Raw genomic sequence first — 27777 nt, forward strand, 5'->3', positions numbered from 1 at the left:
TAGCGAGGACTGTTTGAAACCAGCGCACTAAGCTGAGGGAGTAAAAGAGGCTCTGGACATATTAACTTGTGGTTTAACTGATTATTTCACACAGGGGAAACCTTTCCCCATCTCAAGGGCCATTTTAATTTTTACACCAACATAAGTGGGCAGAACAAAATTTCTGAACACGTATTTTATACCGTGTTTGTGTCTTTGTCCTCATTTGTTTGTTGTTGTGACATTAACCTTTGCGATTATCAATATAGCTTTTCAGAATATCTTTTAAACAAGGTTTAAAGCACTTTGTAATTATAAAGTTGGAGGGTTAATTACTATGTGAAAATGTGTACATTGCCATGTACGTTGGCATCAGTGGAAGGGGTGAGGTGTATGATTACTTAAGGCTCTGACGTTAATAATCTTTAGCAAATATTAATAGAATTTGCATTGCCTTGTGGGAAAGCTGCAGCTTTTCATTTTTACCTGGTGCTGAGCGTCACTGTCACCAAATTATATATCAGACATGCAGCTGGTGGTTCCTCATATCAGCTGTAACTGTAATTAGCGTGATGACAGGCCTAAATTAAAGTTTGTGTTCGTTTCTGTGTCTCTGCACTCTGCTGTCAGTACTCGTCAAAGATCCGCCACTCTGACGTTTCTGCCTTGCCAACAAAGTGTAACTATGAACAATGGCAGAGGATAACAGAGTTATATGTTTTGAAACAGTTCCTGTTAATGAAAATAAGTGGGAGTTAAAGTCAGATACATGAGCTCTTTAATCAGAATTTAAGTAGAATAAATTACCGATGTGATGTGAATCGGCTTCAGGTGACGCACAATATAATAAGATTTGGATCAGGGCCAGAAAAATCTTAATCAGGACATGACTCATAAAACACAGAATTTAATAATATAGTTTATGTATATTCTAAATTACAGCCTGCATTGGATTAGAGTAAGTGTGCGTGTGTGTGTGTGTGTTACAGGGTGGACTCAGCTATCTCAACACCGCTTTCAGCCTTAATGATGAACAATGACTCAACCCCGGGCAAATTTGTATCTGTGAGTAAGTAAATAAACATGAATTACTTAACTTACTATATCACACGAACCTCTCTGATGTGATGGGTGGAACTGCTTACCTTTGGTGAGGCATCTGATGTCAGATGTGTACTTAATTGAAAAAGTTTAACCATTTCGCCGACATTTCGTTTACCAAGCTAATATCAAGTTGCAGAACATGGTTACTTGGGGATTTAAGGTGGTGGATGACAAAATATGTTAGTATTCAAGCTTTTAATTACCTTTTACACCAGTGACCACCTTTACAATTTCTGTCTGCTATGACCATAATATTTCCTCTCATCAAAAAAGCTACAAATGATATAGAGGTTTAATTTGCAGGAGCTGCAGTTTGTAGAACCACTGCATTAAACAGATGAAGGAGACCACAAAAAAAAAAAACACAATGCAGTTTAGCCCAAATAATATTTTAACCTTCAGCACCTCCTTCATGAATCAAAATGGAATTCAAACAGCAGCGGCAAACAGAAGAATTCTGCATGCACTGCTGAATATGATGAGGTGTTTACTTTGCCAGCATCTGTATTCTGTTCTGCAGACCACAGAGATTTGGGGTCTGGTTATTTTAGAGGACACTGCCGTTGAGGATTTAATGGGCAGCATGGCAGCTTTTTACAGACTTCAAAGAGAATATTCCCCGTACGACTAATGGATGATGACAGAGACTTGTTTTTTTTTAATTTATTGTTACTTGGCCACTGGCTCAGAAATAATAGTTTCCATGAGAAGATGGGACATGGCTGTGACTTGGTAACAAAACTAAGTACATTAGATAATATGAGACATTCAATAATGGCAGCTCCATCTGTTTCTCATGTCCTCTATTCAGATTGTTTGTATAACACATTCTAATTAGCAATTTGGTAAAACAGTGTGAATTACTTTAATTATGTTTTTCAAATTCTACATTTACAAGATATCATGTTGCTTGTGAGCAAAACATCTTTTAAAGCACTTCATCAAGAGTTAGAAGTTCAATGAAAGCCCCTTAATTGGTGTGTGAGTGAGTTGATACGTGCTAAACGTATAGGTTATGATGTTTTGAACACTAGATTCTGGATTTATGTTTCGGTATTTAAAAACCATGGATAGACACAGTGCTCCTTTGGCTAAAGGAGACCAATGAATAAGGGTTTCTTATTTTATTTTGGCAGACCCACTGTGTCATGCGCTCCCACCTTCCTGTTCTACCCTCCCCCTTTACTCTCTGCTGCTCTTCTCACAGGTGTTATGGATCTGATCATCGAGGCCCTGCCCCTGTATTTAAGGGAGGGTGCAGGGGAGGCTCACTCTCTCTCAGCAGCAGCAGTAGCATCATGTTTTGTAATGTGGTTTCTGTTTTTCTTTTGTTTCTTTCTGTCTGAGGCTGCAGGTCTGCTAGTTTTCATGCTTTATTTCTAGTTTAGGTGTACCTTCAGGTTTAAAAATTTAGGGGAGGAAGCACTTGGTCCTACGGTCCCTGTGGGCTGGCCAAGACTTCCTCCTCTTTTGTTAGTTTTAGACCTCTAGACTCCCTTAGTCTGAAAAAATATGATTGTTGGTTTATTTTTTTGTCTTTTTTGAAAATTAACATTTTCTACTGTGAACTCAGTACTCAGATTGTGTTCGGATTTGATGTTGTGGCTACAATATTGAGCCCGGTTCTTCTTCTGTTTGTGTTTAAATATCATCAAATGTTAAATGGTCTTATTTAGCACTTCTATTGTCTTGATGACCACTCAAAGAGCTTTTGCAGTGTGGATTTTGCCATTCACACGCCCATTCATGTGTAGCATTTTCTCAATGAGAATGGCAAAGCTGTCAGGGGCAATTTAGGGTTTTTAATATCTTGCCCAAGGATACTACAGTATGTGTAAGGCTGGGATCAAACTGACTAATTAGAGAATGACCCGCTGATCCACAGTTGGCCCAACATGCCCATTTGCTTGCTGTAAATTATCTGAAAATCTTACCGCTGTATTCTCACATGGACTCAATCTGACATTTTACTAGGGACCAGACATTTGTGACATAAAAAAACCTCAGGAAAACTTCAGTTCATGTCTGAAAGTAGCTTGAATGTCTAACATGAGTCAAAGCGTCCTCAAGAAAGCTCACCAAACATCCTGTGCAAAGTCAATGAACTGCATCAGCTCAAACGTGTGCATAACAAACAGCAAGAGAAATGCACTTCACCTTCAAAATAAGACAGCATGCGGAGAAAAGGGGAGGGAGGGACGGGAGGCCTGCAGGAGACCGGGGAGATGAGTTCAATCCTAAGAGACAAATCACCCGCTCTACCCTCCACTGCCTGTCCTTGGAGCTCACACTGCAGTCACCCACACTCACGGGGAGTGAGTCTGTCACCCACTACTGTCCCTGAGACGCACACACACACACACACACACACACACACACAGGATTGCAAAAACATACAATCACTGCAGCGACTATTATAAAGCACACAATCACCATGAGGTCAGAATGGCTGCTTTGTGAGCGTGAAGTGAAACTGAAAAGATTGAAGGAGAGGTGTTACAGCGTGTATCATTACCTCTCGTCTCCCAGGACACAGATGACTTGATGCTCCTCAAATGATGCTCCCTTATCTGGTAATGCTAATTTATAAGAGTCTAAACATGACAAGGCTCCAAACATCTAGTCTTTAAAAACGCTGCATTTTACATTGCTTTACTAATTGTTACATCTTTTTTCTTGTTTCTTTAATTGCCCTTTCACCACTGGTCCTGCCATTCCCAGCCATGTGAAGATGAAGGGGTCTCTATTTGAATTTCCTGCACTGAGGATTTATTTTAACCATATTTGCTTATTCTGCTTATTCTTCCTTTCCCCCTAGCCCTCAAATAGAGCCTGCTAAATAAGGAACTGTTGCTGCTGTGGGCTTGTGTAAGGCCCATTGAGACATTGAATGTGATGTTGGGACTTACAAATAAACTTGACTTCCCTTGACTGGTAATTAAACTTTCATGTGCAGGATGCAGGCCAAGTGAGCAAGAGTTGGGCACTGCATGAAATGCCAAAAACAAAAAACTCAACAGTGCACACAGTCAGGACGTATTCTAATAGGAGCTTATGAATGTCAAAGCAGCCCCACTGTGGTGGGAGAAACTAGGGTTGGGCATCGTTTGGGTTATCGTTGAAAATCGTTACTTTTAAAATGGAATATGTCAGAACAAGAAGATGGTCAACTGCAACTGCATTTATCTTTACCAATTGGAAGTTGAATTTGAACACATGAACTATATACTAATATGTGCAAAATCATCATAAATGAAGCCTAACCCAATAATGTCATCAATTGAGTCAAGGGAAGCAGACTGCCGGCTGATGTGCTCAGCTGGGGGTGCACAGTCACACAAATACAAAACGAATATTGCGGGTTCACCAAACTCCTTTTACCTTCCTTCCTTCCCACAGAATTGTGTTTGCTGCACGTCCCATTATTGGAATCCTCTTGCGTTGAATAAAGCCACACTTTTGACCGTTTAGCTTTATGGTCCATTCACAGCTAATGGGAAGCAAATTATTTGCGTAATGAGATTACAAACTAAGTAAATGCAATGAGGCAAAAGACCGGAATTTCACACAAGTAAACAAATGATCCTGTGTCCTTTTTCGTGGGTAAATTTGCTTTGGTGTGAATTCAACTGGAGTTTAACAGCAGGCTTATGTTATGTGCTGCCAGAGCCATGCAGGGAGTGTGTTGCCACCAGAGTTAAATGTAATGATAACCTGACACATGCAGTGATGTTTATGTTGCTTGTAAGCAGGGCAACTATTACAGTACGTAACCCAGGCACCAAAATGAGGCACTGAGCTCTGTGGTGTGATTTGGTCCAGTAGATACCGGCTGGAACCAAACCCTAGAAAAAAACCTTCCTATTAAACAGCGAAAATGCTTAAGTAGAGATTGCAGATGCTACTTCAACACGCACCTACAGAGACATCTTCAGAAAAGAACATATTCTAAGGAGTTAATCATGATGCTTTTCATTTTACCTTTGTCAAGACTTATCAAAATGATTATCATCACATCTTAACTTCACAGGCACACATCTACCTCCTCTCCTCTCTACTTCTCTCTATTCTCCACTTCTTGTTCTCCTTTTGAAACTGTTGGCCACTTACAGTCCTGATTGCAGTCGCAAAACACACTTAAGTGCACAGGCACAATCATGCGAGCGCAGCATCCACAAATATCCGGGAAACACATAACACATTTGCACAAACACACACCTTCATGCACCGCACACGCAGACATGCCATTAAAAGACAAGATGGATCTCCGCCCTACAGCCTTGCTATTTTAATAGCAGTGTGATAAGACGGCAGACACTTCTTCTAACTGGCAGAAATGAAGAGCCACCTCTCATTAATGTATACATTTGCATATATCGCTATGTGCAAACTATACAGGCTCTCATAAATAATACATTCATGTTATGGATACTGGTGTCTACACTTCATGGTGCCGCTACCTCGCAGGATGACTTATGGTTGCAGCTCCAGCAACATATCATGGCAGCGTTGCCTGTGTGCACTCATTTGTGTGTCTCTGTCTGTCTGTGACTTTTTTGTCCATCTCTCTCTTTGTGTGTGTCTGTGATGGTGTGCAGGGGATACCCTACAAGTTGACAGTTTGACCTTGGAAAAGAGAACCGATTTTGATGCTGATGGTATGAGACAAATGTGATGTTTGCTCATTTGCTCGCACTGTTAGTGAATTTGTGTGTGTGAGTGTGCAGGGGTGAGGATTTATATGTGCAGTGCTTCGTTTATGTGAAAAGCTGTATTTGGATTGGTGTGTGTGTGTGCGTGTTCGTCCATGTACGTGCACAGCGTGACCAAAGGATGTGTTGGTCGAGTGCTATCGGGTGGTAAGTGCTGCATGTTCAATCTCTCCCTGAGGGGAGGTCGAGCTGTAGTGGGTATCGGCCGTCTAAGGTCACAGGTTTCTGTAAACTCAACTTTCCTATCGTGGACTCAAGTTGTGCCATCACAACACAAACAAATGAGTTTCTTTATCAAGTGCAATACCTCACTCTCTTCCTCCGCTTTCCATCCTCATCCATCTGCTCTGTCCTTAAAAGTGACAGCGACAGATTTCTCTGACTTGAGTCTTGTTAGCGGTTACACAGGTACCCAGCATGCCGACAGTGCAGCGATACTGCTGAAGTAGCACTACTCATAAATACAAAAGCAATTTCCTCCAAAGGGCCTTCAGCATAATGGAAGCATTCTTGCATTTCTGTGCAAAATAACCCTTCCGAAGCAATCGTCAATGAGTGCGGGACGTACTGGAAAAAAAGTGGGATACATGCACGCCATGAAGGGGCCACTTGACACCGCGTGTTGGGTTTATTTACTTTTTTTTTCTTTTCCCCAAGGTGGAATGAGAAATAGGTCAATGTCCGAGCAGCTGTGGAACTTATGAATTTTCATTCCCAATAAAGTATGAGTATGATTCAATGTTTCTAAATTATGGACTGATAAATGTGAAAGAACAGACACGGTGAAGTCATGACCCAGCAAACTAGAAAAGAAGAAACGGGGCATTGTGCATAAGACACTGCTACTGCTGGAGCAATAATTAAATGAAGTTAGCTGCAAGCACCTATATGCTGCTTTCCATTTCCTGAGAAAATCAGTGGAAATCCTAAGGGGCTTAGTGGAAACTATTGATGTGAAGTGTGAAATTAAACACCATGCAGATACACATATGCATGTTTGGTATAGAATGTATTAAACCGTTTCTTTTCTTTTTCCTTCTTTCCTTTCCTGACTAAAAAATCCTTAATAATCCTCCATATTTGAAGAACCTCGACTAAGCTTTTAGCAGCCTACATGAAGTCAAATCCATGAATCTACCTGCCAGAGTTTAGTGTCATCATGACCTGCGATTGATTTCCCCCCTTTAGTATGCGGTTGCTAAAAGGTTGATCTTACAGATACATGCAAGCGTCACTTCTACTTAGTGTCACTTAATGCAACATTGTGATCGCAAGTGCCGCGTTGTCCAGAAGTTACGCAACTGGTTAATACTTCAATACCAAAATGCAACATAGAATAGATGTTGTAGCAGATTTAGAAGAATTGTAACATTAACAGTTCTTGACGGCAGAGTTATATGCAAACTAAATTGTCACTTTGCATAATTCAATTCAAGTCAATTCAAAATACTTAATTCGGGCCCCAAGGGGCAATTCAAGTCGAGCAAGAGAGCTAACAAAAGTGCACAGACAATTCATCCCCACAGAAAAGACAAGACGAAATACTGACAAATCTATTATTGAAAATAAAATGTTTAAGAAATACAAATACATGATATTAGGGTTAAAGGGCATTCTTTAAGGTAAACTTAACATCCCGACACTGTTTCTGTTCAGCTGTCTGACAGCCTCGGAAAATAAACCCCCCACAAAGAAAAAGAACTGAGACAGCTTTAGGTGAAACACAGACAAGTGGAGGGGATTTAAAATGGAGGGACATTTTATTCTGAAAAGCAAAGATCTAAAGTCAGAGTGAATCTCTAAGGACTGAGGAGCTGGCAAATATGAGAGCTTCAGCAGCAGCTTGCTCTTTGACTTTTTCTCGAAAAAAAAAAAACTGTCACATCTGTCATTTATTTCCATGAATGCAATAGGCGATGTCAAAGAAAATGTAATCCCGATGAGCAGCCTGATGGAGTGGAGTAAATCAAAGTGGAGTGACTGCATAAATAAAATGGTTGAGTGTGGTTAGCTGGTGCTAAATATCTGTCATGCTCCGTAAGTAACAGACAAGCTATTCGCTGTGTTTACCCAAACGGAACAATATAATTACTCAAACTGAGTTCATGTCTAACAAGGTTTTTTTTCACATGACACAAAGTGTAGGTTCATTACTTAGATGGTTAAAAAATACGAGTTCTATACTTTGTCAGCTTCAAAACACTTAATGAGGAGCCGAGCAAAATCAGGATTAAAGTGATGCCGCTTGATTAAATGTGTCCCCATGCTGAGCTGTTAAATCATATCACTGTTATTTGATCAAAATGCAGGTTTTATTTTTACATTAATTACCAAATGTATTAAAAAAAAATCTATATTGAAAATGGCTCATGACACCACCAAGTGTTTCAAACTGTGTTGTAGAGTCAACTGCTTGGAATCTCTCTACATAAATATACAGTCAGTCAAGAACACTTTGTTGATTTACCAATTTTTTGCACAATAGGAACGCAGCTATGATTGGCGCTGAAGGCTCCATTCTTTGGATGTTCCCTGGATTATCATAGCAGCATGCTAAGAGAAAATAGGGAACATGTGCGGTGGGCGTAGCAGGCAAGGTACATTTGTCCGAAATGAATATCACCACCATGTTTGGACACGGTGCTAAAAGGTGGAGGCTGGGGTGGTGGAGGGAAGTTGCCGGCAGTAGGGCGTTTGTGGCAGTGTAGCTGAGGAGGGATCAGTGAGGATGAGGTCATATTTGAAGGGACCGCTTTGCTGAGAGAGTGGGCTGTGATTGGTGGGTGACTGACGAGTCTGTCAGTTTATCACAGCTGAGCACATGACTCTGTGTCCTGCATGAACTAACACAGTGCTTCATTTAAAGGTGGGCTGCCCAACACCACTGGAGATGCTCATGAGCAGGAATGTCACCCCTGGCTATCTATCCAACAGCTCGGGACTAGTAAATTCTTCAAAAACTCGGCTGTCTCCGCATGTGCCAGCAGGTTTGAGCGGCACTGAACAACCATGGTCTTGGCCATTGAGAAAACTTGTTAGTAAGCCCTATACAATAACAGATCTGAGATGCAAACAGTCTAAGAAGAGCAAGGTTGCAAATGTGAATAGTCGCGCTATCAAACTTTTCGAAGCACATAACAACATTGGTGTCATTTTCCTGATTGATAAACACATTCCCCAGAAAAACACATGTAAATCCTTAAACTCTGCAAAGTCTACATTTGTCACAAAGCGACTGCGAGTAATTATGGCAAACATGTTTATAGGTACATGCCCGTTCTGAAAATGTGGAAACTTTAAAAACAAAGGACGCACTCGGAACTTAATTAATGCGCCACACTGCTGTCAATTCCTCTGGAGTTAGGAGATTAAGCCACTTCATTAGTGTCTAGAGAAACAACAGACAAGAGATGAGAAAGGCAGAGCTCGGCGAGAGAGGAATCGGGAGACAGAAGCTAAATAAAAGCCCGCTTTGGTAGCGCTCGAAAGAGACACTTTCAAGGCAGCAATTATGACGCAGAAAGAATGTAATTATCTTTTTTTTCCCCAGAATGCCAGAAGGCTCAGAGTGTCTGCTAATAATGATGGGTGACAATCTAATAGACCGCAGATATCCACAGCGGCGCATGCAGGGCCTTAATTGGCATTTAAACTTGAGTGGCTTGTCTGAACACATACAGGCCCCCTCTCTCCCAAACAAGTCGGAAGTGCCCGCACCCTGCGATCCTTCCTGGCTGGATGTGACAAATTTGATCAGAGGAAGGTGGTGTCATTGTGCATTTTACACTGTCTGACAGCTTGCCGTAAGAAGCCTGAGGTACTGTGAGTGTTTGGAAAAAAAAAACAGTTAAAGCCACTGTCACGTTTTTCACAATTCCCTCGGGGGTCCTCAAACTGTTCCATACCAAATCTACAATTAGATAGCGAGACACGATCTGAATAAAGATGTGAACAGGTGACTTGAGGATGATTTGTCGCAGACTGTTTAATGTGTCTGGTAAGACAGCTTTTTTTTGTTATAACTCCAATTAATAACTAACAATATTAATTAACTGTGATCTTGAAAGATGCTATTGGCCTCTCTGCTCCCCGGGAAGGTAAACAGCATCGAGTGGTATCTCACTCCAAATGACTTTTCTCACATGAGCTGCAGTGACAGAATAAATGATCCACTATAATGGATAAACCACTTAGCACCTTGTTGCAGCTTTTCCCAGAGTGCCAGTGTGAACACGGCTTTATGGGAAATGAAGCATTCTGTGTAAAACTCCTGCGGGAGAGCTGCAGTGATGAGTTAAAACGTCTGGACTCCTAATGGAAGCTTCGGTCATGAGAACAAACCACAAAAGTTTTATTTTTTTTATTTTTGATTCCCTCCCTCAAGCTTCTTGCAGCTCACATTTTGCACATGCACTCTCCTCCCACAGTCACTTCCTTTCCTTGTTTCTCAGCCAAAAAGTCGATTCAAAGAGCTTAGTACTCTGATTGAAATCATAAATCCTTTTTTATGCATTTCCAGATTTCCATTTTGTAACATTTATTATTGAGGGGGGGAAAAAGCGGCTATTGAAAGCTCGGCGTGCAAAGACATTGAGAGTAAGCCACTGCGACAAAGTGATGTAGCTGGCAGCATCTGAGGATAAGTGCTAATAAGCACAGTGAAGGTGAGGTTGTATGACTGCATGTGACAGATGTGACAAGCTGAACTTGCTTCTAATAAACAGTGCAGGGGGGTTACGCTCGGCACCACCAGAATACTCTGATCAGCGTTTGACCCATGACCCGGCTCACAGTCAACTTGTAATTGTGACAAGGCACATATGGTGGATAATTATTCGGAATAATCTGTTGCCATGGCGATGGCTGACCCTGACGGCCACTGATGCACCCGTTTCATGTCCAGCTCTTCGTTTGGAGGCGGTTTCGCCTCTTTGCCCTCTTAGAGTGCTGCGGATTAGAGATGTACATTATCACTTTAATCTCCCTCTTTAACCCCTTCAATCAGCCCAGCAGCCCCCGCAGAGAGCGGACCTTGGGCCGCTCCGCTGAGCTGCTGAGCTGCATATGGCCTTGGACGGACGTATGCTTCCCCCCCGCACGAGTATTTTATGAAAGCCTAATACAAAAATAAGACTTCATTCTCTCTGAAGTGCTGACCTATCTCAGTAATCCACTTCAATCCTCATCTCCATCAGCCCCCTTTGGTGTCTCTAAGTATATGCCCATGATATAAGTACACCAAGCCACCATTGAGCCCCCTGTGACAGTCATTTTTTTTCCAAAATGGATAAACAAGCCTTTCACTCTCGAGATTTATAAAATAGGAAACAAAATTCACTGCTGAGGCATTGCTTTACATATTCTCCCCCATGAGCTGTCTGAGCATGAAATTGCTCTGAATCATAATTGAATGGCAATGGAGAGATAAATTGTTTTGAGTTTTCAAAAATGTTGAGACTGAGAGTGACTCAAATAATTAACATTAAAAATCCATTATCAAATGCATTAGGTAGAAATTACCACTTAAATATGGTAATAATTCTGTTTAGAAAACAGCAGGATTTTGTTTAAAGAGATGCCACGTTTTAACAGCGATACTCGTGAATCAAGGGCCATTTTGGAAAATGCAGGGAGTTGAGTTGAGTTTTGATGAAGGACATTATCACACAAAGGTGATTCACATGTTTTATAACTCGTAATATGAGCAGGCTCAACACACAAGAAGGGAACTTAACAATAAATAAAATACAGTGCTGCAGGTCGGACTGAGCAATTAAAACAATGTCAATTATATTTGCTTTATAATTCTCATCAATAACAAAGAAATATTGCATATGCATAGTGCAAGCACAGTGAGGAGGTTAAACACATAGACCCTGTCTAGACCTGGTATACACATCCATCCTGAGAGACCCAATCACATTCTGACAGCATTAAATACATTCTGAGTCTGAGTTTACAGACGTGTGATCACAATCACACAGGAGGGACTGAATGAATGACGATTTGACCCATGTAGAAAAAGTTACAATCATTATGTGGTGATCGATGTCGTTTTAGCGGCAGTGGCTGCAAACAAATCAACATATGGTCAATGAGAAGCATAAAAATATGTTTAAACCTTAGCTCACACAACGAAAAGAATGTGGCTGCATGCGTCCCAGACCTCCTGACTGTGGTCTGAGTGATTGGATCTCAGGATACTGTGACCACTGGGGGGGTAGCAGGGTAACTCACGATAAGATACATATATGGCCCATGATGATATCACAATACAGCAATTCTGTGATAATCAATATACTATGAGACAATCATATGGCCATACATCATGATGTATGTTTATCCAACTGGCGCCAGCATATCGATAATTGTATCTCATGAGTCAGGACAAGGATATGATGGAGAATCGATATTTAGTCCCACTGATTACTTGTGATTGGATCCCTCAGGATGGACGTTAATACCAGGTCTGAACAGGCTCATGATTAATCTCTGGTTATAGAAGAGTTTAAACCACAACCTTCACTTATTGGTGAACAATTTATCTTTATCTTAATACTTATCAATATCAATTGCTTTGGAGATTTGTATCTTGATATCATTTTTGGCCATATCGCCCAGTGCCAGTTTCCCACACCTTGGACAGGTTCTTGTCCTGATAGTGTCTGATGGGAGACTGAGGCAGCACCATCTCTGTGACCTCTAACCCATCCTGCTACACAGGCTGACAGCAGCAGTCATGCCCCACACACTGGGAAACCACAAACCACTGCAAACATACCACAGCCTCCTCAAGTCAAAATGACATCATCCTTTTCTCTGCACGGCCGGCTGATGACAGACGCGTGCGTTGACACGCCCCCCACTCACCTTTCACCCCCGACCTGTCATTGTCCCTTCATCCTTCTCTCCTCGCATCCACTCCCCTTGACCACCGCGCCCCACGGTGCTAAAGAGTTTCTCTCTTCATTTTCAACACATTTGCAATAAATCAATGTGAGCTGAGGGGCTGTAGAAATAGTGTGAGTCTGATTGATTTCTTATGTTAGCACATTATAGGAGCCTGTGAGGAGCCTGCCAGATTCCATTCCCCAAAGTGAGCGAGGCTGAGAGAGCGAGCACGGGATTTAACATCCGGCGTGGATTATAGAAAGACACTGTACGAACCAAAAACAAGCTAAAGAACGATTTGTAAGTGATTATGTGACAGGTATTCTTCCCATTGAGTCACATATTCAATCTTGTTAAAAAAAAAAAAAAAGAGAAAAGTTTTCCTCAGTTTTTTCTTTTCTCTTCTCTCTCTCTCTCACTCTTTGTAGTCCATCCCCGTCTCTTACTACATTCATCTATTAGTCATTGCATCTGTAAGGAAGATTTGACTAAAGGTGGCAGACAAATGGCTAGATACTGTACAGTGCTGACAGGCGCTACAATGGATTTTTATAACACCGGGCTTTCTTAAAATGGAACTACACGTACCCAGTTATCTGACAATTTAACAGGAACATGTCCATTTAAGATTTAGAATTAAGTTAAAGAAAGAAATAGTCATTTCATATGATAACAAGACCAAAGCTTAAGGATGCAGAAATGTTCAGTTGATAAGTCATGACTTGATATTAGCAAAGACTGGGAAGTCCTATTGACATAGTGTTCTATGGTTTAATAAAAACTTGCATGGGAGGTTGTGTTCACTCCTGTCTGTTTGTTTGTAAGCAAGATTAAAAAAAGACAACTGAACGGATGTCCACAAAACTGACCCAACCCAATTAATTCTGGGACTGATACAAACCAGGGGGTTCCATCCAGGATTTGTCTTTTTGTTTTTTGTTTTCAGTTGTTTTCCACATTTGTTGGTCAGCAGGACTAGGCAAAAACCACTGAACGGATTTGCTGAAAACTTTGAAGGATGGGATATGGGCCAAGACGGAACCCTCTAAATATTGACACAGAACGGCAGATGCAGGATTTATTTTTTATTACTTTCTTTAAAGTCCACCTCTGGTGAAAATCAAGTTTAAACCTGTTGAAATCTCCCCCTTGAGTCTGATGATGAAAGACATATTTTGCTCCTAAACACTAAAGAAACGCCAGACTGAAAAATAAGAAAGATTCAAACAGCACAGATCTGTGATGTCACAAACTTAAGACACCAATCCTGTCAACATGTGGGTGGGGCTCAGTAGCAACAAAAGATCCTTATACACAGGTGGCGCTGTGAGGGTGGGGAGATGGGGAGCGGGGGGGGGGGACCATAATTGTGTATTCAAGTCTCCCAGTCACAAAATGGGGGGGGTGTAGAGTTAAATTTAATTAATTAAAATTTAAGGTCATGAAGCTTTTCAAACAGCCTCTTGAAGTTGTCATTTTGAGGAACATAGAAGAGTTTTAAGAGTAATAAGCTACTTGTAACACTGCAACAAGATTCCCCAGGGAATAAAGATATGGACAGATATTAATTTAAAAAATAATAATAATTGTTCCACAATGAAGATTATGATTTCATGGTCTGCATTGTTTGTTTTTTTGGCTTAGCTATAAGGCTTGATTGAATTCAAACGGACTGTGGGAGGCAGTGTATTCATTTGACTGTTTTGTGAAATGATAGAGACACTATGCTGAACCCTCACCACCCACAGATAATGCCTATCTGCTTGCAGAACTCAAACGTTAGAGATTGACATACAAAAAATAATAATGTTAAAAAATTGTCACCCCCTTTTCAATTATCGGTTAATCTTTCGAAAGGTCATGAAGATTTGAGCTTGTGTTTTTGACCATTTGTCACAAATTGTACCATCAGGATCCAATTATACCACAAGTTAACAATGTGACTGCGCTGGCTATGACATTGGCTCATCCTAAGCTCTTTTTTATGGGTAAATCTGCGGTAGATAAGATCGCCCTTCTTCGGCCTGAAGCTAGAGAACTCTTCATTAATAATAAGTAACAGAAAATAGTTTGTTGTGGCTATATGGAAGCTCATGTTGTGTTTGGCCAATAACAAGATTAATGTCAGTTGAATTGTTGGGTTAATTAGTGACTCTAAATTGTCCAAAGGTGTGAATGTGAGTGTGAATGGTTATTTGTCTGTGAGCCTGGGGATACGCTGGTGACTTGTCCAGTGTGTACCCCCACCTCTCGCCCCAAGGTCAGCTGTGTTTGGCTCCATCTCCCCCCACGAGATAATGGATAGGTAGATTTACTGTGAGTTAAACACTTGAAATTTGTAGGTTACACCTGCTCATTGAAAGTGTGGCTGCTTCTTTCCTGTAATGTAACTGAGGATTGTGTGTGTGTGTGTGTGCATGTGTCTGATTTTACGTGTCTCCTCCCGCTGAAGTGTCAGAATGTGCGACTGTTTGTTTCTCAGAGGAATATGTCCCGTTCTCCGCGCTGCCAAGTTCCACAAGATCAGCAGAAACTACTGGTCCGCAGTACTCTACATTTCCATATCCAATCTCATTCAGACTAAGGTATTGCAGAGAGGTGCAAAAACCTCACCAGAGGAAACAAGACAAACCAAATATAGTAAATAGCTTGTCTGCTGCGGCCGTGTCAGGGCTCAGAAAGTGAGAAAATGAGATGCCAGTTATAAAAGTGCTGAAAACATAACGTCTTCTTTTTCTGCTAATGAAAAACACGGGGCAGATGGTGTTTGACGGAGCCACTTCCCACAGTTCTGATGAGTTGGATTTTTTTCTTAATGGGTCATGAACAATAAAAATGTTTCTTCCCAAAGATATAATGATTCCAGCTATGAGCAAGGGGTGGGATTTTTTTTTCTCATCAATCTACCTCCTATTTTTTTGTGATTGATTTAATGTTTGAATCATTTAAAGGGAGGGTTTTTTGGAATAAAAACAAACCACCAGAGTGAGGCCTACAATTCTCATTTATTCAAATGTGCCACTTTCCCCCCAGCACATCTAAATAATGGCACACAGTCTGCCAGATTGAATTTTTGATGATGAATAAATAATGGATGTGAGTGGATAAGTCTGTTAATATATTAGCCATGAGTTTGTCATAACAGTTTAATAGGATAGCTGCAATAAATACGTCTCTGCATCTTTTTGTGCCTGCCTCCTCCCTCCAGTGTGGAATATTTTTCATGCGTCATTTCTTCTTTTTGTCTTTGTGCTAAAGCTATAATCACCCGTAATGTTTATTCTCCTCCTCCTGTCAGTCACATAATCTCCCTCTTGTACTTTTCTTCTCATTCTGCTGGTCACTAAAAATTAATCTTTGTTTCGGTCGAATGAACGTACTGTAATTTTAAACTTGAGGGCTTTTTGCAGGACTTATACTGAAGATATGCCTTATAGCTTTATTGGCCTATTGTGTGGGTGCATTTAGAAAAGAGAGGATTTGAAATTTTGGTGGAGGCATCACGTCATCTTTCATGTTCAACTCCCGTTCAGCTGTAAAATGACCTGGTCGTTTTTCAGACATGTAATGAGGCAATAATTTATTCTTTCTTTTTCGCATCCAATTCACAAATTGAGAATACATCTTAATACGGACAACAAGTATCGCTCTGCCTTCATCCTTCAATTAATGCTATTAACCTTGGGACACCTGATGTTGCCCGGCCCATAATGATGCTATTATGTTTCCTCTGTTAGCTTAAGCAAGTCATTAGCGGGTAAATATACGAGGCCGGTTTTCAGCTGAAACGACTCCACTTGGCTCAGAGGAGATCCCAATAATGGGATTTTGGAGACACTATCGAGTGTGAGAGAACAACGCAGCTCAATCACAGCTCAATCACAGACACTTGAATACCTGGATGAAAAGGCCCTCTCCGCACTAAACAGATGCCAAACGCCAGTCTCGCTTTTCTATCAGCTGCGGGGCATTATCTGTATAACAGCCGTTTCCAGTGTGATTGTGCGTTAAACTGGTTTATGTTGAGTAACGACTGCGTTCTCTTCTCCTTCCTCTGTCCTGTAACATTCTTCTGCTCCAGATGCTGCGGCCAGGGTAGATTGATTGCTTGATTAAACTTCCCCATTTATCATAAATTATTCACTGAATTTTCATAGTCTAATTATTTCTCTTATTATTTACAGACTTTGCCCCGTTTGCATTGGTAGTAGGACACGTATCCCATCAGGAACTGCGCTTGTGCGTCCTTGCATGTATGAGTATTTGTGGGCAATGATTAATGATGAGAGCGCTGAACATAAACAAAACAATTCTTGTGGAGAATATTGGTCCCAATCTCAAATCTCTATTTGATGAAGACTCCAGTGTGCGATGAATGTAGCTCTTTAACTCCCAGATTGAAATCGCAGCGAGAAAATTGGACACCTCACGCTGGAGATATGGAGATAGTGTCCGATCAGTCATTGGAACGGGTCCAGCTCAGTGTCCATCAAGGTGACTGAAGCCTGCAACACACGTCTCTCTCTTCCCTCACTCTACCCATCTCTCTCATCCCTCACTCCACCTGTCTCTCTCGTCCCTCACTCAACCCATCTCTCTTGTCCCTTAATCCACTCATCTCTTCCTCGTTTCCTCCCTCCTCTTTTCCCCTTGCTCTGCACACCTCTCTTCTGCCTCTCACAGGACATTTTCAATGCATCTTTAATGATGATTTAGCAGGAAAGTGAAAGAAAAACTGCAGAATGGTGATATTACGTTCTTCAGGAATAAAGGAGTTTGGGGAACATACACATTTATCTTTTCTTTGTGAGTCCATTTTTTGCCACCTTCATAACTCTTCCCTCCTGAGCAGGTACAGTATGTGTGTGCACACAAACAGTCTTCAGAGGACATGACGTTGACTCTACAACCATACTAATACGTTTTCTTTTGGAAATGCATCAACTCTGCTACATGATGCGTCCACACTACCCCAGAGTTTTAGAGCAGTTAGAAGGGAGAAGTCTGACGTAAGTGTACACGTGGTGTGAAACTGCAGTTTCCTAATAAAAACACAGCAGTATGGGTGTAGCCTCATGTTCATTTCCCTGGGACTTCCTCTAATCTTCCTCTAACCCTAACCCTAACCCAATCAGAACTACTTGCCTAACCCAAATCCTTACCTCAATCTTAACCTAAAAAAAAAATCCCATTTACGTTTTTGGATTTATGTTATGTCTCTGTAATGTGCCTGTGCAAACAGATGTAGGTCCCCACAACATCAGTAATCCCTGGTCCACACACACGCACAAGCATGAGGGGCTGAATCCTGCAGATGGAAATCTAATGCCTTAGCTGTCCCAGTCTCCCTTTCTCCATCCATCCCTCCCTTGCTCTCTAACACTTTTAGCTCCTCTACTGTGAAACCCTGCCCATCAGGTCAGCTTGCTGACACATCTGTCAATACATGCTCTGGGAGGTAGAGTATAACCTTGCCCTGCAGTGCCTTCCTAATGTTCCCTACTCAGCTTTACCTTCTTCACTTTCCTTTAAAGACACACAGTCACAGGAGGAAACCAGCTATGGGGAACATCTATATTATGCTTACTCACATTTCCTGTTAATGCAGATATTAGAGGACATCTACATATTCTCATGTGCAAAGGTGCACTAAAGATAAAGCATGCATTCTGCACAAAATCAACACAATTACCAAGAATCATGAATCAATTAGATACAATCTCTTTCTATTGCAGCTGTTGTTTTGGATCCGATTGAGCCCCTGGTGATGCTTTGGGGCTTCCGTGATGAGACTTGTAACTGATCCAAGAGTTGACTGTAGAAAAAAGGGCTGCTTTCCCTCCAACGGCAGTGTGTGGTATATCTGATAACAAGCCTTTGTTGGATGGTTGTGGGATTTTGAGCAGCTGGAATATATCTGCGTCATCCTGCAAAAGGTACATGTGCCCCCAGCTAGCCTGCTGTCTGCTCCACACTGATGTGGGACCTACTGTGATTCATACCTCCCAACACTCCCGTGCCCTTTCTACTCTGGGTCACTCTTTTATTTCGCTGGTCTGGCTCTTATTTTCATTCTTTTTCTTTTTTACTTCGGCTTTTCATTCTTCTTGTGCTTGTCCTTCCTTGCCTCTCTCTTGTTTTCTCTCAAGGCCCTCTGGCCACCTTGCACCATCAGAAATCTGATATTGAAATATCCAGTCCCTTCATGTCAGCAAGAGCTATGGGAATGGGAGAAAATGAGAAAAAAAAAAAGACACAGAAAAGAGCGAGGGTCAGATAACAAAGGCAGATAGAGGATGACCAAGGCCAAAAGCACACGGGACAGCTGCTGCCGTTTATAACATTCACACTAGTAAAGCCGCAGCTTCGCCGTGCTACCATGCATGCACGGTGTACAAAATGGCTCCATCTGTCTGCAGCAGAAAAACAAAATAACACGCAGCTCCATTAAGGCACACAATCACCTTCTATGTAAAAGCACTCTTCACTTATGTAATGACTTGACAGTAAATGGCTCGTTACCACTTTGATCCACCGACACACACACTCCTCTCAAACATTCATACTTTCATTCTAACAATAGGCCCACACTTCTGTGAAGCCACTTAAGTTTAGATCCCACAATTCAACAACGCCAGAGAAATGTGTTTCAATCCAAAGCTTATATAGTATTGTATGTGTAGAAAAGCTACAAAGATGGTATTGATAAGAAGGATCAAAAGAAGAGAGGCAATTAGAAGAGCAGTTGTGTGTGAGATGAACATGTCCACCGATGATGAAAAACACAGTGAAGCCTTAAGGCTTTGAAATTCATTATTGTGCATGCCAATATAAAGGCGTTGTTGTTATGAAGCGCAGAAGCAAAGTGAAATCAATGACACTGAGGGCTTGTTGCTTTTTTTTTTCTTGCTTGATAAACCAAATAACTCCCTCCACTCCCACCCCCGTACTCACTGGTGCTGTACATGATCACAACATGCGAAGGCATGCGCATTCCCTTACCAGTATATCAAACTCTCTTATTATATACCTCACAGCTGTCATCTATGTGTAGCCAGACAAATAGAACAAGACATTACACACAGGTGAGGGGTCCCATCAGACCCTCACATTACAAGTGTTAAACACATCTCACACTAGGAGTCCTCTTGTGAGCTTACATCTGTACCGGGGAAGACGCCCACACATAAAGCTGAGAAAACTACAACACAATGAGAAACAGCAAGAAAATTGTCCAGTTTTCCCGAGATGAATTTGTATATGCATCTGCAAATCCGCCTGCTGCATGTTCAGAGTTGTGATAAGTGGATTGAAGCTCTTCTGGGGCTTGAAAACTTTTTGCTGGTGGGTGTTCTCTTGATGACACCCCAGCACGGGGCGGGAGAGACAGAATTTGAAGTTGTTAAGAGTTGCTCCACCGCCATAGCAGGACCCCCCACAGGGAAATTATAGGCCCAGTGAACCAGGGAACTCACACTGCTCTGCTCTGCTTCAGTCCACACTGCCGCCTATACCTCCAGCCAGCTCAGCAGGTTCATTAGTCTGACAAGGGTATCCACCAAACCAGACAGCCCACATCTCACATGTACAGCCCACAGTCGCAGGCTTTACTTCTCGACCCACTATTGTGCTGTGATGAAAAAGCTATTGCACACGTTAGCAGCACAAATGTCTTACATACTAAAGTCTAAGAGACAGAAACCTAAAATGTATCAGCTTATAATAAAAAAATATACTGCACTGCCCGAACAGTTATTCTCAGTTGGGATTGGAAAGGTTGAAATTTTCAAATCACAAAAATGATAACTTTCACAAGCTGCAGCAAAAGATGAAGTTAAAGCTGGAAGTTGTTGAATTTTTGTGCGCTAAGATGACGACTGCAAATTTACTCAGTTATAGTTAATTAACTTTGATTGTTTTCATATAGACAAAACATCATATAAGAAATTGTGGCTGTTCTCAAGTCAGGATGATTCCTTTCTGCAAACAAATGTCTGCAAGGGTTGTGTCTGTAAAGCTACATGAGGACTGATGTGATTTAAAAGTTTGAAAATATAAACAAGGAATTATGCGATTTGTTTTTCATACTTAAACCTAGAAATCTGATCCACAGCTGTGATGCAGCGCTGGAACATTGTTCGTGGTTTCAGTCTGAGTTGCTAATTATCATTTGGTTATTACTATCATTACTGTCCAACTTTGCAGTTGAAGATGAAGTCATTTCAAATGTAATAATTACAGTGGAAAACTATTGAGCAACGTCAAGTATGTCTCACTCAACAATGAGTGAGACATAATCTTTGGCTTGATTGATAGAGAAGCAGAGTTACCCCTTCCCAGCTGTTAGTCTTCCAACTAGTTAAGTGGCATTCAGTGTTTCCCACAGAATTAATTCCATCTGTGGCACTAGTACAGATACACGCACTTGAAAGATGCTCTCATGTGCAAAGTAATCGGTGAGCAGACTTAACTGTGAAAGACGAGTTCTTGTGTGGGAAAGCGAAAATGCAGCTGAAACTATAAATTCACTCTCTGCATGGACAGTAAAAATGTTTATGGACGATGGCGCGAGCACCCTGCAAATAGCACAATGTAGCAATAAAACATGTTTGTTTCATTGTGAAACTGACAAATTATGGCCAAACACTGGGGATTTTACATTCATGTCCGTCAAGACTCATATATGTAGCAAAGACTTTCTAGATTTAATCAAAGATATTAAAGGTCCACTGTGTAAGATTTAGATGAAAGGGAACTATCTGCAGAAATTTAATGTAGAATAATCCTCATGATGTTTTCAATAGTTCATTTCATCTAAATTGTATGAATTGTAGTTTTCTTTACCCCAGAAAAGGCCCTTTATATTTAAATACTTTATATTTACATTCTCTACAGAGGCTGTCATGTTTTTTACATTAGTCCAGGCTGGACAAACTAAACACCTTTTGAGTTTTTATGACAACTAAAGGCTACCACAGGTTATTTTTCCCTTTTGGAAGGAGAGGGTGAGGTGAGGGGTGTTTAGCTGCAACATGCAATTTCAACACTACATTTCACAAAATCCTCACACTGTACCTTTAAGTATATTTTAGTTTCTGAACTCTTGAGCAAAGGCCAAAAACGTGTTTTTATGAGGTCACACTGACCTTGACCTTTGAGCACTTATCATTCATCCTCTAATCCACATAATGTTTGTACCAAGTTTAAAGAAATTCCCTCAGGGGTTCCTCTCATGGTTATAGAAATGTTTACTTTTCAGACTAATTTAATGAGAAGAAAAAAAAACGTTTGAGCTCCACACCAACAAACAGATGCTATATACAATATGTTTATAATTATGCTTGGCACACTCCTCTACATTTGCATAGAGAAACTGCAATTATTTGTGTTTCACAAGTTGTTGTATAATTATAAGATATCTGTAGGAAGATGTGAGGATGATGGAGCCCTGTAGGTTGAGCCTGAACAGGTACCACATGTGGGAGAGAGGTGTATTAAAGTGCGCTGTTGCAGATTGATCAATCCGACAGAGATCCAAGCCATAGTTAGGTGATTTGCTAACTTATTGATTTGATTGTGAGACTTTGATGTATTTGTGTTGGTCCACGGTTCTAAAGTGAAGCTTGTTGTGTGTGTGTGCAATCCAGTGTGTGGCTGGCAGCTGTATTTTGTGGTTTTCTACCAATACACAAACAGTCCTCTCGGTTTTTGGAAAGTTCTCAGAGTGTTATCGATTACTTCCAACCCCACTGGGCCTTGCTGGCTTCTCTGCTAAACTGTGTGTGTGTGTGTGTGTGTGTGTGTGTGTGTGTGTGTGTGTGTGTGTGTGTGTGTGTGTATGTGTGCATGCATGGGCCACGTGTGTGGAAGTGGAGGGGGACACAGACACATGTCCTGTATAGATGTGATGGGTTGGTGTGTTTGTGAGGGGGAAATCGTTACAGTGAGACAAAAAACAAATGGATAAAACTCAGTTCATGGCTGATTTAAGAATGATACCAAAGAAACAGATATAGCAAACAGCCCTATAAGAAATCTAGCTGGCATCCCCTGAAAAAAAAATCAATATTGTTGTTTTTACAGCATAAATGTACATCTCCTGTTCTCTGTGCTTCTTATGTGAGATCACTCAGTTTCTCCTGAGCTGATATTTAAACCCATTTTTCAGTTTAATATTCCTCACATTGCTGAGGCAGTAATGGTGAACAGCCACCTTGACTAATCTCAGTTTCCCATCTTTAATACCATAATTCTGTGACTCACGGTGGCCATTTTGTTCTTACTAAATGTCCCATTTTCATACACATGAATTAAACACATATCTGAGCATGCATAGTCCCACTTTAGGTTTTCTATAATCCTGTGAATTATATTTCATGGCTGATTTTTCAAGTTGCAGGCGAATCTTCATTCCACTCTGACTGGCCTCCACCTGTTATAAAACGGCACGGGTGACGGCACACACAGCAACAAATCAAACACCGCAGAGTTACCAGACAAATAGTCAGGGATGTTTTGTAATATCAAAACAAACAGAGACCACAAGAGATCTCTATTACCCGATCCCTCCCCACTGAGTCTGAAATGACTGTCAATACAGCAAGGCTGCAGATAAATGCTCAGTGTTACTGCTCTCAAGATTATGGAGAGACAGACACACACATAGAGAAAGAAAATGTATGTGTGACAGCAAAATAACAAGTGCAGAAGAAGGAGACAGGTAGATGTGCGGAGCGGAGGGGAGAGATAGCAGCATTAGTCATTTCCTCACGACCTCTTGTCTCATCCGACGTCTCCTGACTCTGTTACCCGGAGGGTTATGGGACATATTTGGGAGTTTACAGTCTCAGGCATAGTACTCAGATGACTTTATTCATCTGTTCTTGAGGAAAACTGGAAAAAATCAAGCTCTAATATCCTTTATTCATCTCATCAGATAATTGTCCTTGCATGGATTATTTTATTTTTAGATTCACAGGGCACACACATTAAAACACATCACAATAAAACCCAAGGAAGATGCATTTGCTATTCATGTGACCTTTTAAGTAATTACTGTGGGACATGTAGTCAAACTGGACAAATACTCCATCTCATATACCCATGAAAATCAGCCAACTGTAATATATGAAAGATTTATTGCAGCCTTGTCTTAATCGATACTAATGACTGATGTAATTATACCTTATACAGAGCACTGAAACGCAGCCCGGTTCAAATGCCACCGTAAGAATGACTCAGACCGAGCCATAGAAATAAACAAAAGCACAGGGCAGGGAGACAGGAAGCCCAGTATCATGTGACACCGGCCAAGCTTTGAACATTACAAGAAAATGTTTAAGAAATGTGTTTACCTCTGTGCTGAATGCCACAATCCACCAGGAGAAGAGCAGCTCAGAGAAAATGCATTTATAATGCAGTAGTTTGGAGTGAGCTTGGTTGTTTTAAAGCATTAGGAGGAGAAAGAGATGGATATGTGTGAAGCAAAACTCATTACCCTCCAAATTCTATTCCCTGCTGTTACCTCTCCTTATATCTGCTCACTTATTTGGACCATAAAGCAAAGACGGCTGCTCCAAAGCAACCAACACATGTAAGAATGTATCATCCCTGATTTAATCTACTTGCAATGGCTCTGGAAGTTCACACCAGCACCTTGAGTCAACATAATTACCCAATGATGACGCATAAATAACTAAAGCCCTTCCTCAAGTCTCATTAGGCGGAGGTAAACCATGCTGGGTGAGTTTCCTAAAGGTGCCAAGCTTTATTGGCCCCGAAATTCGATTCCAGCGCAGCCCCTTTTTCCCTATGGGCTGCCAATAACCCTCTACTGACCTTGTGAAAACACATCGACTATTCCCCAAAGTGAGCCTGACTGCCTGCCTGCTTGACTACAACACCACGCACGTCCGCTCCCGTCTCAATCCATCCGTGCGGAAGACATGCCTAAACACCTCTGGAGTGTTAATAGCCACGGATGGAGGGTGTCCGTGCGCGTGTGTGTGCCATGTTTCGAATCTTAACACCACAGATGCGAGCCCACCATTAAATCACATTCAATTTACGCACAGCCCAAAGGATGAAATGTGAGATTGTCTTAAGGTGGAAGACGGAGCCAAGATGCGCAAATATCCACCGGCCTATACGCACTCTATATACTAATCCCCCTGCCGTGATTTCAGCTCCGTCCTGCTCACTTCTTCTGTTTGCAACCTGAGTCATTTGAGACTAACACGTCCGAGCCTGGAAGTAACCAGGGATTTAGTGATGTACGGCTGGATTTAGACGTTGTGGCAGGAACAGAAGTGCCAGAGCCCGGGGAGTCGGGGAAGAAAAAAAAGAAAAGCTAATTTGCAGCTACACTGTGCAGAGATTCACCCAAGAGCCACATCACCAAACTCGGCGTGGTAACACTGCACCAACAGAAGCACCACTCCTTCAACAACACCGTGCGTAAATTACATACCTGGTTTTTATGCCGAGTACCATCTTCGAGTTCAGAAGAGCTGTTCATGATTCCCCATCAGTCATTTACCATCCTACGGAGAATCTGCGCATCAGATCCGCCTGCTTGTTCCAGGCAAGACAGAATAAACCCGCGTTTTCTTTCAAGTGTTTATCACCTTCTACCTACTCCATAAGAACAAAACTGGACAATCAACGCAAAAAAGGGAGGCACAAGTACTTCTGCGGCCACACACCGCACGAATTACGCACCAAAAATGGAACTCCTGAAAGTGTGATCGCTTATGATCTCGTCGTTATTCCAAGCAAACAAATACAAAATTACATGTTCCAGGGTTTGCAACTTGACTCACAAATGCATCACAGTTATAGTGAACTTGAGAAAAATGTAACCCGAGAGAGATCCCGATGCGCAGTTTCTTTTTATTCCAATAACAAAAAAAAAGAAATCGACCAAAGCTTCTTTGGCTCAGATTGCAAAGTGCAACCAGACCGCTGTGTCCATCCGGTTTCCAGGAGAGTTTGAGCTCAGCCCAGACTGATCACTAAAGAAAACGGGTAAAGACAGGATGGGATAGGGGGTCGCAGAGCTGCTGCTCGCGTCCGCTTATTCAGCGAGAAGACTCCGACACCGGTGCCCAGGGGATTGGCAGAGCTGTCCTTGCTTTTCCTCGGATGATCTGTCCGGTACTTCGCAGAGATGCTCTCGACAAAAACGAGTATAGGACGAGATTAGCTGTGCAGCGTGGGGCTCCCCGTGCCCCGGATTGTCAATGAATGCGTCCCCTTCCGTACGCGCGGCGCGCTCCAAAGCGAGCGAGCTGTTCCTTCCCTGCGCCCGCCTGCCCTCGACTGCTGCGCCGCTGACACCCCGCCTGCTGCTGCGTCTTCTTCACCCCCCCCCACCAGCACCGCACCGTGGACCCTCCTATTCCACTGCAACCCAAACAGCAGCAGATTGTGGAGAAACGTGTAGACTACAGACTGTGTAATGGGTTAGTGTAACATAAACCCTGGATCGGATGGCTGAAAACAAACCTCCTGAAGAATCAGTTTAGGGTTGCAGCGCGTCGTGGGCGCCACGACGTGTAGTGTACAATTTTATACCTGAGCAGGTTTTGGTGATCAATCACTAATCGATCAATGTGTTAATTACTGGGTGGGACATCACCTACAGAGCTTCTAATGGGAGTGACAGGTTTTAGAAGTGTACAGCTGTCTGATAGGGAGTTTAAAGCCAGGGAAACCTTATACTTGGAGAAAAAAGAAGGAGATGAAAGAGAATATCAAACTGAAGCAACTGCCTCATTTATTTAATAGAAATCAGATTTAAAAACAACCAGAGCTCTTCCCTGGATTCACAGGAGTTTACCTGAGGTGAGCTCTGGGATGACTGCACACTGACTGGGTTGGTGAGTACACTGAATGGGAACTGACAGTGCAGGATGGCCATTAATGGACATACAGTTATATCTACATAGTGTAGGAGTCCACTTTACAAAAACATTGAGAATGTCTCAGAGTAATATTTAGTGAGTCTCACCTAAGAACTTTTTTTCCAGAGGCAGATTCCATAATTTACTTGTGGTGCAAGGTCATTATTGATTATATCTCTATTATTAATAATAACATTATTATCAATGTACTTCCTTCTGTATTTATCCATTTATTGTCTTGTTATGCAGAAATAGCATGTGTTCAAAAGTTAGTTGTAATGGAGAGAAATGTACCAGACTGAGTTTGAGCCTTTTTTTTTAGAAGCAGGACTTAGTTTGTCTCTTCTTCATCTTAAAGTAAATGCTCCCATTAAACCATTGATTATTGATAAGGGATTATCACAGGAAACTTGATCAACTCTGCTCAATCTAAATGAACTAACATGCCTACAGAAATCAATTCCCAGTTTTCACTGCTCTCACTTCTCAAGTGACAGGCAGCAGAGCGGCACACAAAGACCCACCCCCCCTTCCTCCTCTTGCACACAGAGTCATTACTGTCAATACCCACAAGAGTGGCCACATGTTTATTTTTGCTCAGTTAAGGTAAGTTTGATGGCCGCATCATTAGAGGTGTAATCACTGGTGCAGGCACCGGGGCACGAGTGTGATTACTCATCCCTGTGAGGAATCCCAGCTCACAATGTGGGGGAGTAAGGGTGGAGTAAAGAGGGAGGTGGAGGTGGGGATGATGCAAATACGGTCACTGCTGCACAATGTGTGTTGTCAGCAGGTCTGACATCCAGTCGCGGAATTGAAGTGGAGTAATAGATTGTCAGGGACGACGGCACATAGGGAGGAAAGCAAATCAAATGTTACAAGGTGTAGTTTTAAACTTGTTTTTTACTGTCTCAAATAAGTCATTAAAGAAATGGTCTTATGGAATCAAAAATCAGCAGAATCAGATTAGAATACAGACTTTACAGCACCTGCTGATACACACAGCAGTGATAGTAATGATACTACACCTGGATCCTTCAAAGCCCCAAAATTTGGTTTCAGATCTAAAATATTTGTTCATGACTTGATACATGTAACATAACTATACATGTAATATATTGCATTTCAAAAGACCACAGAAGTCTGTTAACAAAACCATTTATAAATTCACTGTTGACAAAGATTTC

General features: G+C 41.6%; 1 protein-coding gene across 2 annotated transcripts in view; it reads right to left on the minus strand.

Annotated features, from left to right (window-relative positions):
- The window catches only part of fibcd1b (fibrinogen C domain containing 1b), a 111649-nt gene extending 85600 nt beyond the window's left edge, over positions 1-26049 (minus strand). The window contains exon 1 of one of the 2 annotated variants that reach the window (XM_020081644.2): positions 25156-26049. In XM_020081644.2, coding sequence (XP_019937203.1) covers positions 25156-25203 — 48 coding nt within the window. In that variant the 5' untranslated portion in view covers positions 25204-26049. The remainder of the gene's footprint in view (positions 1-25155) is intronic. The other variant, XM_020081645.2, reaches the window with a different exon arrangement.
- Positions 26050-27777: the final 1728 nt, after the last annotated feature.

Source organism: Paralichthys olivaceus, chromosome 18, assembly GCF_024713975.1.
Source record: "Paralichthys olivaceus isolate ysfri-2021 chromosome 18, ASM2471397v2, whole genome shotgun sequence".
NCBI classification, from domain to species: Eukaryota; Metazoa; Chordata; class Actinopteri; order Pleuronectiformes; family Paralichthyidae; genus Paralichthys; species Paralichthys olivaceus.